At 40.2% G+C, this 16739-nt stretch overlaps 2 protein-coding genes across 2 annotated transcripts in view; both read right to left on the bottom strand.

Moving 5' to 3' along the window:
• MFSD14A (major facilitator superfamily domain containing 14A) overlaps positions 1 to 11730 on the bottom strand; it is a 46574-nt gene extending 34844 nt beyond the window's left edge. The window contains exon 1 of the mRNA XM_001106724.5: positions 11509 to 11730. Within this exon, the coding sequence (XP_001106724.2) occupies positions 11509 to 11592 (84 nt within the window). The 5' untranslated portion in view covers positions 11593 to 11730. The remainder of the gene's footprint in view (positions 1 to 11508) is intronic.
• Positions 11731 to 12009: 279 nt separating this feature from the next.
• The window catches only part of SLC35A3 (solute carrier family 35 member A3), a 66970-nt gene continuing 62240 nt past the window's right edge, over positions 12010 to 16739 (bottom strand). Inside the window, exon 8 of the mRNA XM_077952501.1 lies at positions 12010 to 12052. Within this exon, the coding sequence (XP_077808627.1) occupies positions 12025 to 12052 (28 nt within the window). The 3' untranslated portion in view covers positions 12010 to 12024. The remainder of the gene's footprint in view (positions 12053 to 16739) is intronic.

Raw genomic sequence — 16739 nt, forward strand, 5'->3', positions numbered from 1 at the left:
AGACAGTCTAGCTCTGCTGCCTAAGCTGGAGTGCAGTGGTGCAATCTTGGCTCACTGCAACCCCCACCTTCCTGGTTCAAGCGATTCTCCTGCCTCAGTCTGCCGAGTAACTGGGATTACACCACCATGCCTGGCTGATTTTTGTATTTTTAGTAGAGACGGGGTTTCACTCTCATGACCAGGCTGGTCTCGAACTCCTGACCTCAGGTGATCTGCCCTCCTTGGCCTCCCACAGTGTTGGGATTATAGGCGTGAGCCACTGTGCCCGGCTTCCAGCCTTGTTCTTTTTGCTCAGGATTGTTTTGGCTGTTCTGACTCTTGTGGTTCCATATAAGTTTTAGGATTTAAAAGAAAAAATTCTGTGAGGAATGTCATTTGTAGTTTGATAGTAACTGCATCGAATCTGTAGATTGCTTTTGGTAGTATTAAAATTTTGACAGTATTGATTCTTCCAATTTATGAACGTGAAGTATCTTCCCATTTGTGTGTGTGTCCTCTTCAATTCCTGTCGTCAATGTTCTGTAGTCTACATTATAGACATCTTTCACTTCTTTAAGTTTATTCTTAGGTATTTCATTTGTAGCTATTGTAAGTGGGATTACTTTCTTGATTTCTTTTTCAGATATTTGCTGTTGGCATATAGAGATGGTACTGATATTTGTGTCCTGCAACTTTAATGAATTTGCTTCCATTCTGATAGTTTTTGGTGGAATATTTAGGGTTCTCTCTATATAAAGTCATGTCATCTGCAAAGAGGGACAAGTTTGATTTCCTCTTTTCTAATTTGGATGCCTTTTATTTCTTACTCTTGCCTAATTGCTCTAGTTGGTTCTTTCCAGTCAAGAGTGACGAAAGTGGGCATCTTTGTCTTGTTCCAGATCTTTGAGGAAAGGCTTTCAGGTTTTCCTTGTTCAGCATGATAGCTCTGTGTCTGTCATATATGGCTTTTATCGTATTGATGTATGTTCCTTCTATACCATTTTTGAGAGTTTTTATCATGAATCAGTGTTGAATTTTAGTAAATGCTTTTTCACCATCAATTGAAATGATCATTTTTTTTGGCTTCATTCTTTTGAAATGATGTTATCACCTTGATAGATTTATGTATGTTGGACTATCCTTGCATACCTGGAAGAATCCCACTTGAACATAATGAATGATTTTTTTTGTTTTTAATTTTTTTGAGACAGAGTTTCGCTCTTGTTACCCAGGCTGGAGTGCAATGGCGCAATCTTGGCTCACTGCAGCTTCCACCTCCTGTGTTTAAGTGATTCTCCCACCTCAACCTCCTGAGTAGCTGGGATTACAGGCATGCGCCACCACGCGTGGCTAATTTTGTATTTTTAGTGGAGACGGGGTTTCTCCACGTTGGTCAGGCTGGTCTCGAACTCCTGACCTCAGGCGATCTGCCTGCCTCGGCCTCCCAAAGTGCTGGGATTACAGGCGTGAGCCAGCGCGCCCGGCCGATGAATGACCTTTTTTTAAATCTCCTTCCTGAAGGAGGTTTGCTAGTATTTGTTGAGGATTTTTGCTTCAATGTTCATCAGAGATATTGTCCCATAGTTTATTTTGTTGTTCTCTATGCTAGTTTTAGGTAATTTTTCTCTTAAATAAACAAAGCATTTTCCTCCTAAAGTGCAAGAATGCTTATTGGAAAGAAAAGATATGGAAAATTCAGAATAGCATAGTAAACAATGTTATATCACTTAAAATCATTACCCAGTATAAATTTTATTTACATTGAGGTCAGTTTGTATTGTTTTTCAGAGTTGAAATTATCCTACCTATAGAATTTTATATCCTACTTTGATTTTTAAAAAATTAGCATGCTTTAAGCCCTGAGAAGTTATACCAAGCTTTCTGATACTGTCTGGGTATATGTGGTGATGAACATGGCAAACAAAACAGGTTTAAAGCTTATCAAATCTGTGGCCAATTTTTTTTTCCCCCCAGAGTCTCACTGTGTCACCCAGGCTGGGATGCAGTGGTGCAGTGTCAACTCACTGCAACCTCTGCCTCCCAGGTTCAACCAATTCTCCTGCGTCCTGCCACCACGCCCAGCTAATTTTTGTATTTTTAGTAGAGACAGGGTTTCACCATGTTGGCCAGGCTGGTCTCAAACTCCTGACCTCAGGTGATCCACCCTCCTCAGCCTCCCAAAGTACTGGGATTACAGGCGTGAGTCACCGCACCCAGTCTAGATTTCTTAATACCTGAAAAGCACAGGCCACCAAAGCAAAGAGGCACAAGGAGGAACACACGAAGTTAAAAAGCTGCACAGCAAAGGAAACGATCAACAAAGCAAAGAGACAACCCACAGAATGGGAGAAAATATTTGCAAACTATCACTGTAACAAGGGATTAATAACCAGAATATATATGGAGCTTAAACAAGTTCTATAAAAACAAAAATCTATATATGGATTTTTAGAGGGGTGTAAGACCTAAATAGAGATTGACATACAAATGACCAACAGGTATATGAAAAAATGCTCAACCATCATTGAGCACCAAACAAACGCAAATCAAAATTATGAGCTATCATCTCATCCCAGTCAAAATGGCTTATATCCAAAAGACAGGCAATAACAAATGCTGGCAAGGACGTAAAGAAAGGGGACCTCTCATGCACTGTTGGTGAGCATGTAAATCCCCAGCAACTATGGAGAACAGTATGGAGGTTCCTTTAAAAACCTAAAAATAGAACTATCATATGATCCAGCAATCCCACTCCTGGTTATGTATCCAAAAGAAAGGAAATCAATATAAACAAGAGGTATCTGTACTCCCATGTCTATTGTAGCACTATTCAAAACAGCCAAGATCTGGAATCAACCTAAGTGTCCATAAATGGATGAATGGACAAAGAAAGTGTGGTACACATTTAAAAAAAGTCTGTGTGCTGCAAAGAAAAAGGAGGTTTAAAAAAAAGAAGAAACAGGACAGGCATAGTGGCTCACACCTGTAATCCCAGCACTTTGGGAGGCTGAGGCAGGAGGAATACTTGAGGCCAGGAGTTTGAGACCAGCCTGGGCAACATAGCAAGATCTCATCTCTAATTTAAAAAAAGAGAGAGAAAATGAGGTACATATATACAATGCAATATTATTTAGCCATAAAAAGAATGAAATTCTGTCATTTGCAACAACATGGATGGAAATGGAAGACATTATGTTCAGTGAAATAAGTCAGGCACATAAAGACAAATTTTGCATATTCTCACTCACATGCAGGAAGTAAAAACTTAAAAAGCTGATCTCATGGAGATACGGAGTTAGAATGGTTACCAGAGGCTGGGAAAATAGCAGGGAGGCAGGGATAAAGTGGGTGCAAAAATATAGTTGGATAGAAGGAATAGGTGTAGCGTGAGGAAAAGAAAAAAAAAGAGTAAGATCTGGTATTTAAGAACACAGCACTGTGACTATAGTAAAAAACTATTTATTGTCTATTTTAAAATAACTAGGCCAGGCACGGTGGCTCACGCCTGTAATCCCAGCACTTTGAGAGGCTGAGGCAGGCGGGTCATGAGGTCAGGAGTTCGAGACCATCCTGCCCAACATGGTGAAACCCCGTCTCTACTAAAAATATAAAAATTAGCCAGGCGTGGTGGTGCACACCTGTAATCCCAAGAAAAAATGGGCATGAAGACTAATGGAACAGAACAGATAACCCAAAAATAAAGCAAAATACTTATAGCCGGCCAGGCATGCCTGTAATCCCAGCACCTTGGGAGGCCAAGGTGGGTGGATCACCTGAGGTCAGTAGTTTGAGTCCAGCTACTCAGGAGACTGAGGCAGGAGAATTGCTTGAACCCGGGAGGCAGAGGTTGCAGTGAGTTGAGATTGCACCACTGCACTCCAGCCTAGGTGACAGAGTGAGACTCCGTCTCAAAAAATAAAAAATAAAATAAAATAACTAAAAGTGGAACTGGCATGTTCCTAACACAAAGAAATGATATATGTTTGAGGTAATGGATACCACAGTATCCCTGATTTATTATACACTGTATACCTGTATCAACATATGCTTGTATCAAAATATCAGAGGTACCCCAGAAATATCTATATCTACTTTGTACCCATAGTAATTAAAAAAATTTAGAAGTCCTAGCCAGAGTAATCAGACAAGAGAAAGGAATAACGAGCATGCAAATTGGAAAACAGGAAATCAAACTGTCACTGTTTGCCAATGATATGATCGTATACCTAGAAAACCCTAATGACTCATCCAAAAAGCTCCTAGATCTGATAAACGAATTCAGTAAAGTCTCAGGATACAAAAATCAATGACATAAATCAGTAGCACTGCTATATTCCAACAACAACCAAGCTGAGAATCAAATCAAGAACTCAATTCCTTTTACAATAGCTGCAAAAAAAACAAAAACAAAAACAAAAACAAAAAAAACCCACCTAGGAATATACTTAACCAAGGAAGTGAAAGATCTTTACAAGGAAAACTACAAAACACTGTTAAAAGAAATCATAGATGATGCAAACGGAAACACATCCCATGCTCATGGATGGGAAGAATCTACATTGTGAAAATGACCATACTAACCAAAACAATCTATAGATTCAATGCAATTCCCATCAAAATACCAGCATCATACTTCACAGAACAAGAAAAAACAATCCTAAAATTCATATGGAACCAAAAAAGAGCCCACATAGCCAAAGCAAGACTAAGCAAAAAACAAATCTGGAGGTATCACATTACCCAACTTTAAATTATACAAAAGGCTATAGTTAACAAAACAGCATGGTACTGGTATAAAAATAGGCATGAAGATCAATGGAACACAACAGATAACCCAGAAATAAAGCAAAATATTTATAGCCGGCCAGGCATGCCTGTAATCCCAGCACCTTGGGAGGCTAAGGTGGGTGGATCACCTGAGGTCAGTAGTTTGAGTCCAGCCTGACCAACATAGTGAAAACTCATCCCTACTAAAAATACAAAAATGTTAGCCAGGCGTGGTGGTGTGTGCCTGTAATCCCAGCTACTTGGGAGGCTGAGGCAGGAGAATGGCTTGAACCTGGGAGGCAGAGGTTGCAGGGAGCCAAGATCGTGCCATTGCACTCCAGCCTGGGGAACAAGAGCAAAATTCCATCTCAAAAAAAAAAAAAAAAATCAGCAGAGTAAACAGACAACCCATAGAGTGGGAGAAAATATTTATGAACTATGCATCTGACAAAGGACTAGTATCCAGAATCTACAAGGAACTCAAATCAGCAAGAAAAAAACAATCCCATCAAAAGTAGGCAAAAGATACGAATAGGTATTTTTCAAAAGACATAAAATCAGCCAACAAACATATGAAAAGATGCTCAGCATCACCAATTATCAGGGAAATGCAAATTAAAACCACAATGAGATATCATTTACTCCCGCAAGAATGGCCATAATTTAAAAATCAAAAAATAATAGATGGTGTGGATGTGGTGACAAGTGAATACTTTCACACTGCTGTTGGGAATGTAAACTACTACAACCACTATGGAAAACAGTATGGAGATTCCTTAAAGAACTAAAAGTAGAACTACTGTTTGATCCAGCAATCCCAATACTGGGTACCCACCCAAAGTAAAAGAAGTCATTATACGAAAAAGACACATGTACATGCATGTTTACAGCAGCACAATTCACAACTGCAAAGATATGGAACCAACTCAAGTGCCCAATGACCAACAAGCAGATAAAGAAAATGTGGTACATGAACACCATTGAATACTTGGCCATAAAAAGGAATGAAATAGTGTCTTTTGCAGAAACTTGGATGGAACTGGAGGCCATTATTCTAAGTGAGTAATTCAGGAATGGAAAACCAAATGTCATATGTTCTCACTTACAAGTGAGAGTTCAGCTATGAGGACGCAAAGGCATAAGAGTGATAGAATGGACTTTGAGGATGGGGGGAAGCTTGAGAGGGAAAAAAGACTATATATACTGGGGCAGTATACACTGGTCAGGTGACAGGTACACTAAAATCTCAGAAATCGCCACTAAAAAACGTATCCATGTAACCAAAACCCACCTGTACCCCATAACTATTGAAATATTTTTAAAAATATTAAATTTTAAAAATAAAGTAAAACTTGAATAGAAAAAGACAGGTATGCTGCATATACTTGTCCCTCCTGAACCATTCCATTGAGTTTCCCATGACTGGAAGGAAAAAATATGTATTTTTTTTTTAAAAAGCAGGGCAATGGGAGGGATATTTCTTTGTTACAAAGTACTGGAAATTTTGAGAGCTATATTATATCCATATTCATCTCTTCTTGATGTACCCTGGCTGAAACTGTCAACTGTTACTTTCACACTTTCAATTTAAAATAATGCTAAAAGACAACCAGAGTTCTTTATAATCGAAACTTTTAAATCATACAGACTTGTCAGAATGTTACCTGAAGAAAGCTATTCTTTTTTTACTTAAACTTTAAACTTTCAGTAGCTGCAAAGGAGTTACATTTCAACTGTAGGAGAATTTCTGCAGATGGTCTGATTATGTTGGTATGCAAGTCTTCTAACTTCAAGTTAAGTAATTCATGATGCTGCCTGCCACACACCTGCCAAAGACAATATAAACACCCTGATGTTTCTAGGCTTTTTGAAAAGCACCACGGGGCTGGGTGCAGTGGCTCACACCTGTAATCCCACTTTGGAAGACTGAGGCAGGTGGATCACCCGAAGTCAAGAGTTTGAGACGAGGCTGGCCAACATGGTAAAACCCTGTTTCTATTAAAAAAATACAAAAATTAGCCGAGCATAATGGCACAAGCCTGTAATCCCAGCTATTCAGGAGGCTGAGGCAGAAGAATTGCTTGAACCAGGGAGGCGGAGGTTGCAGTGAGCCAAGATCGCGCCATTGCACTCCAGCCTGGGCAACAAGAGCAAAACCCTGTCTCAAAAAAAAAAAAAAAAAAAAAAAGAAAGAAAAAGAAAAGCACCACAGGCCCTTCTCATTGCTCGCATGCTAGCAACCAAAGGCTGTTTAACAACTCTCTGGGTCTACAAAGGTCCTACATCCCGGTGAGCTTTCCTGCCACTACTTCAGCCATCCTTGCAGGTGAAGAGTGCAGAAGGTCAGAGCTTGGGTCCCGCTTTTGAAATGGTTGCTGATTCCTATTTAATGAAAATCAGGGATGCCAAGAAAAAAAAAAAATCTGGTGCTCTGCTTATCCAGGGATATGCATTTCATTTTCAAATGATATATCAATTTTACTTTTTTCAGGTACTTCCAACCATGCAATTCACACATGCCTTACTTTCTATCAAATCTTTAAAGTCATTTTACCAATTAACTTCTGAAAGAACTATACATTTTCCACTTTGTCAGAGATGTAGTCTCACAATTGTATTGACAAAACAATAAAGATCATATTTTAAAATGAGTATTTTAAAAGATAAGGAAGGCCGGGCGCGGTGGCTCAAGCCTGTAATCCCAGCACTTTGGGAGGCCGAGACGGGCGGATCACTAGGTCAGGAGATCGAGACCATCCTGGCTAACACGGTGAAACCCCGTCTCTACTAAAAAATACAAAAAACTAGCCGGGCGAGGTGGCGGGCGCCTGTAGTCCCAGCTACTCAGGAGGCTGAGACAGAAGAATGGCCCGAACCCGGGAGGCGGAGCTTGCAGTGAGCTGAGATCCGGCCACTGCACTCCAGCCTGGGCGACAGAGCGAGACTCCGTCTCAAAAAAAAAAAAAAAAAAAAAAAAAAAAGATAAGGAAAATTCAATTTGAATAATGTAAATAACTCTTTAGCTCTTAGCCTCTAACAGCTATGCTTAAAAACAAGTGGTAATGCTTTAATAAAACAAAACAGAATTCTAGTATTCGAAAATGTCAGAAGGTATTTTTATTTCAGCTGTCTTAAATACCTACACTGAATGTTACATACATTAAAACTTGTAACTAAAAACTTTTTTTTTTTAAAGACAGTTTCACTCCATCACCCAGGCTGGAATGCAGTGGCATGATCTCAGCTCACTGCAATTTCAGCCTCCCAGGTTCAAGTGATTCTCTATGCCTTGGCCTCCTAGGTAGCTGGGATTACAGGCGCACACCACCACACCTGGCTCATTTTTGTAATTTCGGTAAAGACGGGGTTTTACCATGTTGGCCAGGCCTCAGACTCCTGCCCTCAAGTGATCCGCCCACGCTGGCCTCCCAAAGTGCTGGGATTACAGGCGTGAGCCACCGCCCCTGGCCTAAAAACTATTTCTATACATGGATGCTTTAAAAGCAAATTCACTAATATGGTTACTATCATCAGTGAAGTAGTACACAGTATATGATTAAATATTTACTGAATATAATCTGTGGAACTTATTCTTCACTCACTCTGTTTTCAAACAGAACAATTGCTCTTAAACTTTTGGGAAGTATGGACTTTTTGGGACTCTTCCAAAAAATATGTATAGCCAAAAGAAAATTTTGAAAACTTCAGGGTGAACAGACCCAGGTTAAAAACGCCTAATATAGAATCACACACCTTAATGTAATTTATCTTAATTTTGTCTGCTCACATAGGTAGCCTACTTGTTAGTTTTATCCTGGCCTGGCTTTTCATTCAGTTGAATGAAATACAATTTCAATAAAAAAAATTAGTAACTTACGATTAATCTGGCTCATTTAGAAAGATTTATTTCTTCAACCACTAAAAACTACAAATTTGCTCTAATTTTCAGACAAATCATTAACAACTCTTACTAGTTTTGTTTATAAATGTTTAAACTGGCCAAATAGGCTTATATATATGTCATTAGCAGGACAACGGGAAAGAATTTTATTAACATTGTTGACAAGAAATTAGAAGGGGATCAAATCAGTACCATTGACCAGGTATGTGAAATACTGTTCACAACCTGTCACGTACCGACCATAGAGCCTCAGACATCTGACTGAATGAATCTACCTACTGGTGGAACTTTGTAAAAACTCTGAAACTCTGAGGTCAATGGCAATAGCACTAAAATATTCTATGATACGATGAATTAAAAAACACACAAGAACAGAATATCAAATGACAATTTTTTTCCCTTTCTTAAAAAATGTTCAGTCTGGGCACGGTGGCTCACACCTGTAATCCCTGCACTTTGGGAGGCCTAGGTGGGTAAATCATGAGGTCAGGAGTTCAAGACCAGCCTGGCCAATATGGTGAAACCCCATCTCTACTGAAAATGTAAAAAATTAGCCAGGTGTGGTGGCACGTGCCTGTAGTCCCAGCTACTCAGAAGGCTGAGGCAGGAGAATCACTTGAACCCAAGAGGCGGAGGTTACAGTAAGATGAGATTGTGCCACTGCACTCCTCCAGCCTGGGCAACAGAGTGAGACTCCGTCTCAAAAAAAAAAAAAGTTCATAATAGCAGTCTGACCTGTTGTAAGTAGGGAGGTAGACAAGCAACTACCACTTTACAATAATTTCTATGATTGCAATAGTTGTATTTTTTAAATTTAAAGCTGGGATGGATTAAAATACAAATAATGCAAAATATTCCTCTGACATTTATTGAAATATATCCTCTAATTATGTATATGAATAAACAAAATTACAATAAAAATTCATGTATGAATGTGCTAGTACAAAACATAAGTGTTTTTATCACTTTAAAATTCACATACTAGGCCCTGTGGGATTCAAACATAAAAAACAAAGCCCCTATTCTAAAGGAATGCCCAGTGCTCTTAGAATAGATAATGAAATATTAAGTGTATAAAGATGAGAATGATAATAGCCCCATGTTCACAGCCCTCAAGGAAAGTCTTCCCTTGTTCTATGTGAAACCTACTGCTGGTGCAAACATTTTATTTTGTGTCCCAAAGCAGGCTAAGAATTAATTACAACCTTAATAACAGGACAAGAAAGTTCAAAAACAATCCTTTCCAAAACTCACAGGATTTGGAAAGAGAGCATCTGCTGTAAAGTAAATCAAATAAAACCCAAAAGAAAGGTAACAAAACTGAACTTTTCAAGGAAAAGGAAGCTGTGTTTCTTAATCAGAGTTTCCTTCTTACATTTTGCAAAAAATACTGATCTTAAATATCACTTGGTCTTACAAAATACAATCCTTCATTTTCACTATTTTGTAGATTTTATGAAGAATGTAAAATACTGTATCTTTCTAAAGGTTGACAAAGGCAACAGTATTTTTCTCCCCACATAGTTCTTAACTACTTGGTCAAAAGAACTATGACTCTTCATAACAGATCTAATTAATGTTTTAATTAATGAAGTTCAATAAAAAGAACCTAAGGAATTTCCAAGTTTGTTTTTTCAATAAATGTCAACGCTATAACATGTAATAAATGTTACAGTTAAACTAAAAATATATTCTGAAGTCATTACATATGTCCCAAGTTTTCTAAACTTTCGCATATTGACTGGGCCGTGTTCTGAAATGTCATACAATTTTGTTATGTTTTTCAGCTGAATTCAGCAAATCCTCAATGGTGGCCTACTTATATACATATTTAGTACTGTGCTAGCAGTTGATCAGGGCTCCAATAAGATATAAACAGAAATGGAATTAATGGAACCATTTCTGCACACTTCAGGTAAGTGAAACATATATATCACCTTTCCATTCTATTTCAGAACGCGGTATCAGCAGATGCAACAAAGACGACAGAGTGTAGCAACTGAGAAATGTTAGCATAAAAAGCATAGTTTTGGAGGTTTTTTTTGTTTTTTTTTCAATTAAAAATCCTACGTCCCCTGCTGGTTAACTACAGCACACTGCACAAAGTTTACTGTGATGACAACTGTTTCTAAAAAGCAAACCTTTCTTCCTTTCAAAGTGTCTTCCTCTGATCCCTAGGCCATGATTGATTCTAGTACTTTTAATCGTAGGGCACAGAGTGATGACTTTTCTTTGAAAAGTAGCGGGTTCGAATGTAGGCCCCAGGTGTCTGCCGTCACGCTTCCGACTCCGGGAAGAGAGGGAAGCCCACCTCCGGACAGGGTTTACTGTAAGCAGCCCAGAGCCGAAGCACCGACGCACAGACGTGGTAACAGAAAGCGAACGTACTACGGGGCCGCAGCGGGATCCCAGTGCCAGACGCTACCCGGTTAGCAACATATGGGAGAGCAGGGATGGTTCCCAGCCCCTTGACAGGCGCGGCGACGGCTCCGCGGGGCCTGGCGGGTGATGCGAGGCGAGGCTGCGGCGACAAGGGGCGCGGCGGTCGGGCGGGCCGCCGGGGGAGCCGCGGCGGAGGCGCACGTGGGGTTCGAGGCCGCAGGGCCTGCAGAGGCGGCCGGAGCAGAGGGCGGCAGGTGCGGGAGAGAAAGAGGACGGGCCCCGGACGCCACAGGCCCGAGGAGGGGAGGACGATTCCCGGAGCGGCGGCATGCAGGTCCGCGAGCCCGAGGCACCGGCACCGGGGACAGGGTGGGGGAAGGCGGGGGGACCGGGGCGCCTAGAGACGACAGTGTTGGGGTCTGAAGGAAAGACCGGATGGGGGCCCCGAGGGACGCTTGCCGGCGCGGAACTCAGCTCACCGTGCCTCCGTCCTTAATGATGATCTTCTTGGCCAGCATAATACTGCGGTTCGCGGCCCGTTTCTTCTTCTTCCCCTGGGTCATTTTACCATCCTCGATTCCGGGCGCTGCTGCAGCCACTCCCGGGGCGGCCGGCCCCAGCGGCTAGTGCCGTCCCACTACTACTGCCGGGCCGAGCCGCTCCTGGCGCCCGCCGCCATCTTGAGGGCCCGGCCTGCCTCCGGCGGCGCGTCACAATCGTGCGATCAGCCGACTAGCGCGCCCCGCCCCGTCCACGTGATGCCGCCCCGCCCGCTCGCCTGCCGGCCAGCTCTACAGTTGCGGAGCGGGTAGAGTAGCTGCGGCTGTGGGTGCTGCTGGCTACCTGTACAACTCCGTGCGTCGGCGTCACCAGCTAGCTAAATCCTCACAACGGTTCTGGGCGATAGGGGCCGTTACTGTCCCCCTTCTTCAGCGGATGAGGGAATTTGTTTCAAAAAGTTGTTACCTGCTCACGGAAACAGACGTCCTAAGCTATTAGCACAATCTCCAGCTGTGTTCTAATCTAGACAGGAACCGAAGGGAACAGTAAAAAAGAAATCATTTTCCATAAGTAATGGATAACTTAAAAGATAAAGATAAGGTAGTGTTTCAGAAACTGTCTTGTCCTTTTGGTGCTCAGGGACCCCCGCTAGAACTTAGCTCACGCTTGTTTACCTCCCTAGACCCGGGACCTTTTTTTATTCTCTACCAAAAAAAAAAAATATATATATATATATATATATATATATGTGACCGATGTCACACTGTGTAACCCTCTACGTTTTTACTGTATTGTTTAAAAATAAATAAATTTGATGGGAACATTGTTAGAGCAATTTACACAAGTGGAAGTGGACTTTAAAGTGTCACAATGTTAAAATTAGATATTGATAACTACCGTGTTGTATAATAGAATATCGTTTAAGAGCGAAACACAAGGGATAGGGATACAACGCATGCTCCCTCCTCTCAAATGGTTAGGGAGTAGCATGTATGGGTATGTATATATAGGTGGGGAAAAGAGAGGGACCAAGCAAAATGGCAAATGTTTAAAAGTACTGAAGCTAGGTATGTTAGTTCTAAGATATGTTCACAGATTCAATGATACTCCTCCCTGGAAGAGATGGACTCTAATTCCCCTCCCCTTGAGTGTAGACTAGGCTTCGTGGCTCTTGATAGATCAAAACAGAAGTGACAGTATTGACTTCAGAGTCTAGGTCATAAAAGGCACTGCCTCTTTGCAGGTCTCTTTTTCATTCATTTTGGGGCTTGGAGCCTGGGGAAGCCTGCTTCCATGTTTTCGGGACACTCAAGCAGCCTGTGGAGAGCCAGTTGTCCAGGAACTGTATGTAGCCTCCTACCAAATGCCACGGAGTGAGTCACTTTGGAAGTAGATCCTCCAACCTTGGTCAAGCCTTTAGCTGACTACAACTTCATGAGAGGCTTGGAGCTAGGACCACCCAGCTTAGCCACTCCTGGAATCCTGACTCAGAAACAGTGTAAGATGAAAGTACTTGGTGTAAGCCACTAAGCTTTGGGTTGTTACACAGCTATAAATTACTAACGTATAGGGTAAAAGGAAAAACAGAGTAAACGAATGTATGAGTTCTTTGTACTCTTTTTGCAACTTTTCTGTAAGTTTGAAATTATTTCCAAATAAAATGTTAAAAAGTAAATTTGATTGAATTTCCTGTTCCTTGTATTTTCATACTGACTGAAAATGGAAAAAAACTAATTTCCATGGAAGGGAGAAGAAAGGCACTTTATAGCCTGATAGACACTTCTAGTTATATTTTCCAGTCAATAAGTATATTTAGTATACTTGTTTTAAAACATGTATTCTCATGTTGAAACTGTTTTAAATTATTTATTTTTTGAGACAGAGTTTTGCTCTTGTCACCCAGGCTGCAGTGCAATAGTGCCATCTTGGCTTACTGCAACCTCCAGCTCCCAGGTTCAAGTGATTCTCCTGCCTTAGCCTCCCGAGTAGCTAGGATTACAGGTCCCCATTACCACACCTGGCTAATTTTTTTTTCTATTTTTAGTAGAGATGGAATTTCACCATGTTGGCCAGGCTTGAACTCCTGACCTCAGGTGATCTGCCCGCCTCAGCCTCCCAAAGTGCTGGGATTACAGGTGTGAGCCACCATGTGTGGCCTATTATTACTATTTTTTGAGACAGGGTCTTACTCTGTCACCCAGGCTGGAGTACAGTGGTGCCATCATGGCCCCCTGCAGCCTCGAATGCCTGGGCTCAAATGATCCTTCTGCCTTAGCCTCTCAAGTATGTGGGACTACAAATGCATACCACTATGCCTGGCTAGTTTTCATTTTTCTTTTGTAAAGACAGAGTCTGGCTATGTTGACCAGGCTGGTTTCAAACCTGGCCTCAAGAGATACTCGCTTCTCCCAAAGTGCTGGGATTATAGGTTTGAGCCGCCGCACCTCGCCTGCAACTTTTTAGTTGACATCCAGTTGAAGTTCTTCAGAGAAAGTAATATGACAGATTTCATAATTCAATTCCCAGGAGCTTGTTTTGAATGGAAGTAGAGGGCTGATAATTTATTGTGTGGTTACTTTGATTTTCATAGCCCCTCAAAATCATACTTTATCTAGCTATACCAATTTTACCAGCCTTATGAACTGGTTATTGTTCAGTCATTGAAAAGAAATTTACTGGGTGCCTATGTTTGTCAGTGTTTTGTTAGATGCCAGGGATACATCAATAAATGAGACAGTATTTATCTGCATAGAGCTTACATTCTAGTGGAGGACACAGTTACAAAACAAAAGGAAGGTAATTGCAGATTGCAGTAAATACTGTTGGAAATAATGTAGTAAGAGAAATTTAACACATACTAAATGTCCAGAATGTCCCAGGCTTTGTGCTAGAAAGGCTGCAATGATAAACAAGAGAGATCAGTCCTGTTCTAATAGGCATATTGTGTATGAACTTGTGGCTTTGTATGTGATTTGGGTTGTGAATACAGCTGGCCCTCAGTATTCTTCTGTGGATTCAACTATCCTCGGAATAAAAATATTTTTTTAAAATCCCACAAAACAACAGCAGAAATACAAGTGAAAAATACAGTATGACTACACAGCATTACATGGTATTAAGTACTATAAATAATCTAGAGATGATGTATGTGGAGGATGATAACCAAATACTATGCCATTTTATGTAAGGGACTTGAGCATCCACTGATTTTGATATCCATGGAAGTCCCACAACGAGTTCCCACTCCCCTCCTCATATGGAGGGATGACCGTATTCACAAACTTTGCGCTAAGAGACTGATATGTCAGTTAGGGTTATTTGGTTAGGATCAACAGAAACTAACACTGGCTAACAAACTAGTACTCGCAACGTAAGCAAAAGGGAATTATTTGGAAGGATACTGGAAGTTTTGAAAATTAATGAGAAGGCCAAGAATCAGGCTTAGAAACAAGCAGAAACCAATGTTTGGAAAGTTCATGAAAACAGTTCATGTGGCACCTTGAAAAGGGAGTGGGATTCCTTGGAAAGAAGGGCAAGTGGCCAAAAGTAAGATTCCTAAAGAAACAAGATTGCATCACAGAATCCAAATCCCACCCCCACTGTGCACAATTTATTAAAGAAACTGCACTTCACCATGCTAACAGAAGAGGGTCCTCTTTAACTGAAAAACTGAGTAAGTCACCCACATCCCTTCTACCCTCCATTCTATAGAACCACCTGTTATTGCTTATTCAAGAAAATCCTACACATTTAATCATGAATAGAAAAGCCACCAAAAATCCATACAAGGCTATTATAAAAAACAGAAAATGAAAACTTTTCAATCAATAGAAAATACTACCCTCTAGAAAATATGAAGCAGAGGCAAATAATATACAACGCTCCAACATGAATATAATTAAATAAGTAATTGCACATATAAAAGAACACAGCAAATAAAAATTTTAAAACTCAATAGTAAGATGTAAAATGAGAGTTGAACAAACATAGGCAATATAGTGAAAAGATAAAATCATCTAAAAATGAAAACTAAATCACAGGGTAACTGAGAGATACAAATAAAAGTAAGAAACACAGAGAAGAAGAATAAAACAGCTATGAGAACAAAAATGAGATAGAAAGGATCGAGATAAAATAATATAGGAAAAATTATCTGGGCCTCTAGGTAAAAATCAACAACAAACAAAATGTCATTTCCAAAACGGAAAAAAGTCAAGTGGTGCCACACTTCTTGTTAGTAACAGCAAGCAACCCAACAGTGAAGCACAAATTCAGACAAACTCAAGAAAAGGAAATGTTTGTCAAGGATTTTCTATGTGGCCAAGCTATACTTCAAGTATCTAGGCTCCAGAAGAAATTGTAAACATGTCACAACTCAGAGAATATTGTGCAGTACTTACAAGCCCTCCTTGAATACTCTACAGAAGAGCTTCATCCAGCCAAGAGTTGACTGGAGAGACTTCAGGTAAGTATCAGTAGGGTATTAAATATATTTTTTAAAAATTTTAATAGTGTATAGATATTCTATGTTCTAATCAAATAGAAATAAGATAATTACAAAATATATGAAGAGATAATATATTCACTGACTGTCACATAGATAATTAGGTAAGAGTCAAAGAACATCATTTAAAGGTGTCGAATTAAATAGTAGAGGCCCAAAGCAAATTGGGGACTCTAAATGCATTATATAAAATGTTATCAGCATAAACTAGAACATACAAACCTTTCTAAACATCCAAAGAAATTTTATAAAGACCCCATGTTGTGAAAGAGGCACAGTAAGTATAGCAATATACGTATCTGTTTGCTTTTTAAAAAGAAACACATGAAAGGTAAAGTGGAAAACTAAGAAAATAATTACTTATAATAATCACTTATAAGAGACGGTTAGGAATGGAGAGATAGGTATGACAGCTAGACTTTTTCGGAGTATGCTTTTCATATATAACTTTTTGAAAAAAATTTATCTTTTATTTTTTTTGTAGAGATAGGATCTCACTTTGTTGCCCAGGCTCGTCTTGAACCCCTGGCCTTAAGTGATCCTCCCACCTCAGACTCCCAAAGTGCTGGAATTACAGGCATGAGCCACTGCACCTGGCCATGTTGCTAAATATTAACTGTAAATATTCATTTGAATTCATGATCTTTTAAAATTGTATTATTTCCTAGCTATGTCCACTAAAATAGCCTAGAAAAATGACAGCTC

Source organism: Macaca mulatta, chromosome 1 (genome assembly GCF_049350105.2).
Source record: "Macaca mulatta isolate MMU2019108-1 chromosome 1, T2T-MMU8v2.0, whole genome shotgun sequence".
Classification (NCBI taxonomy): Eukaryota; Metazoa; Chordata; class Mammalia; order Primates; family Cercopithecidae; genus Macaca; species Macaca mulatta.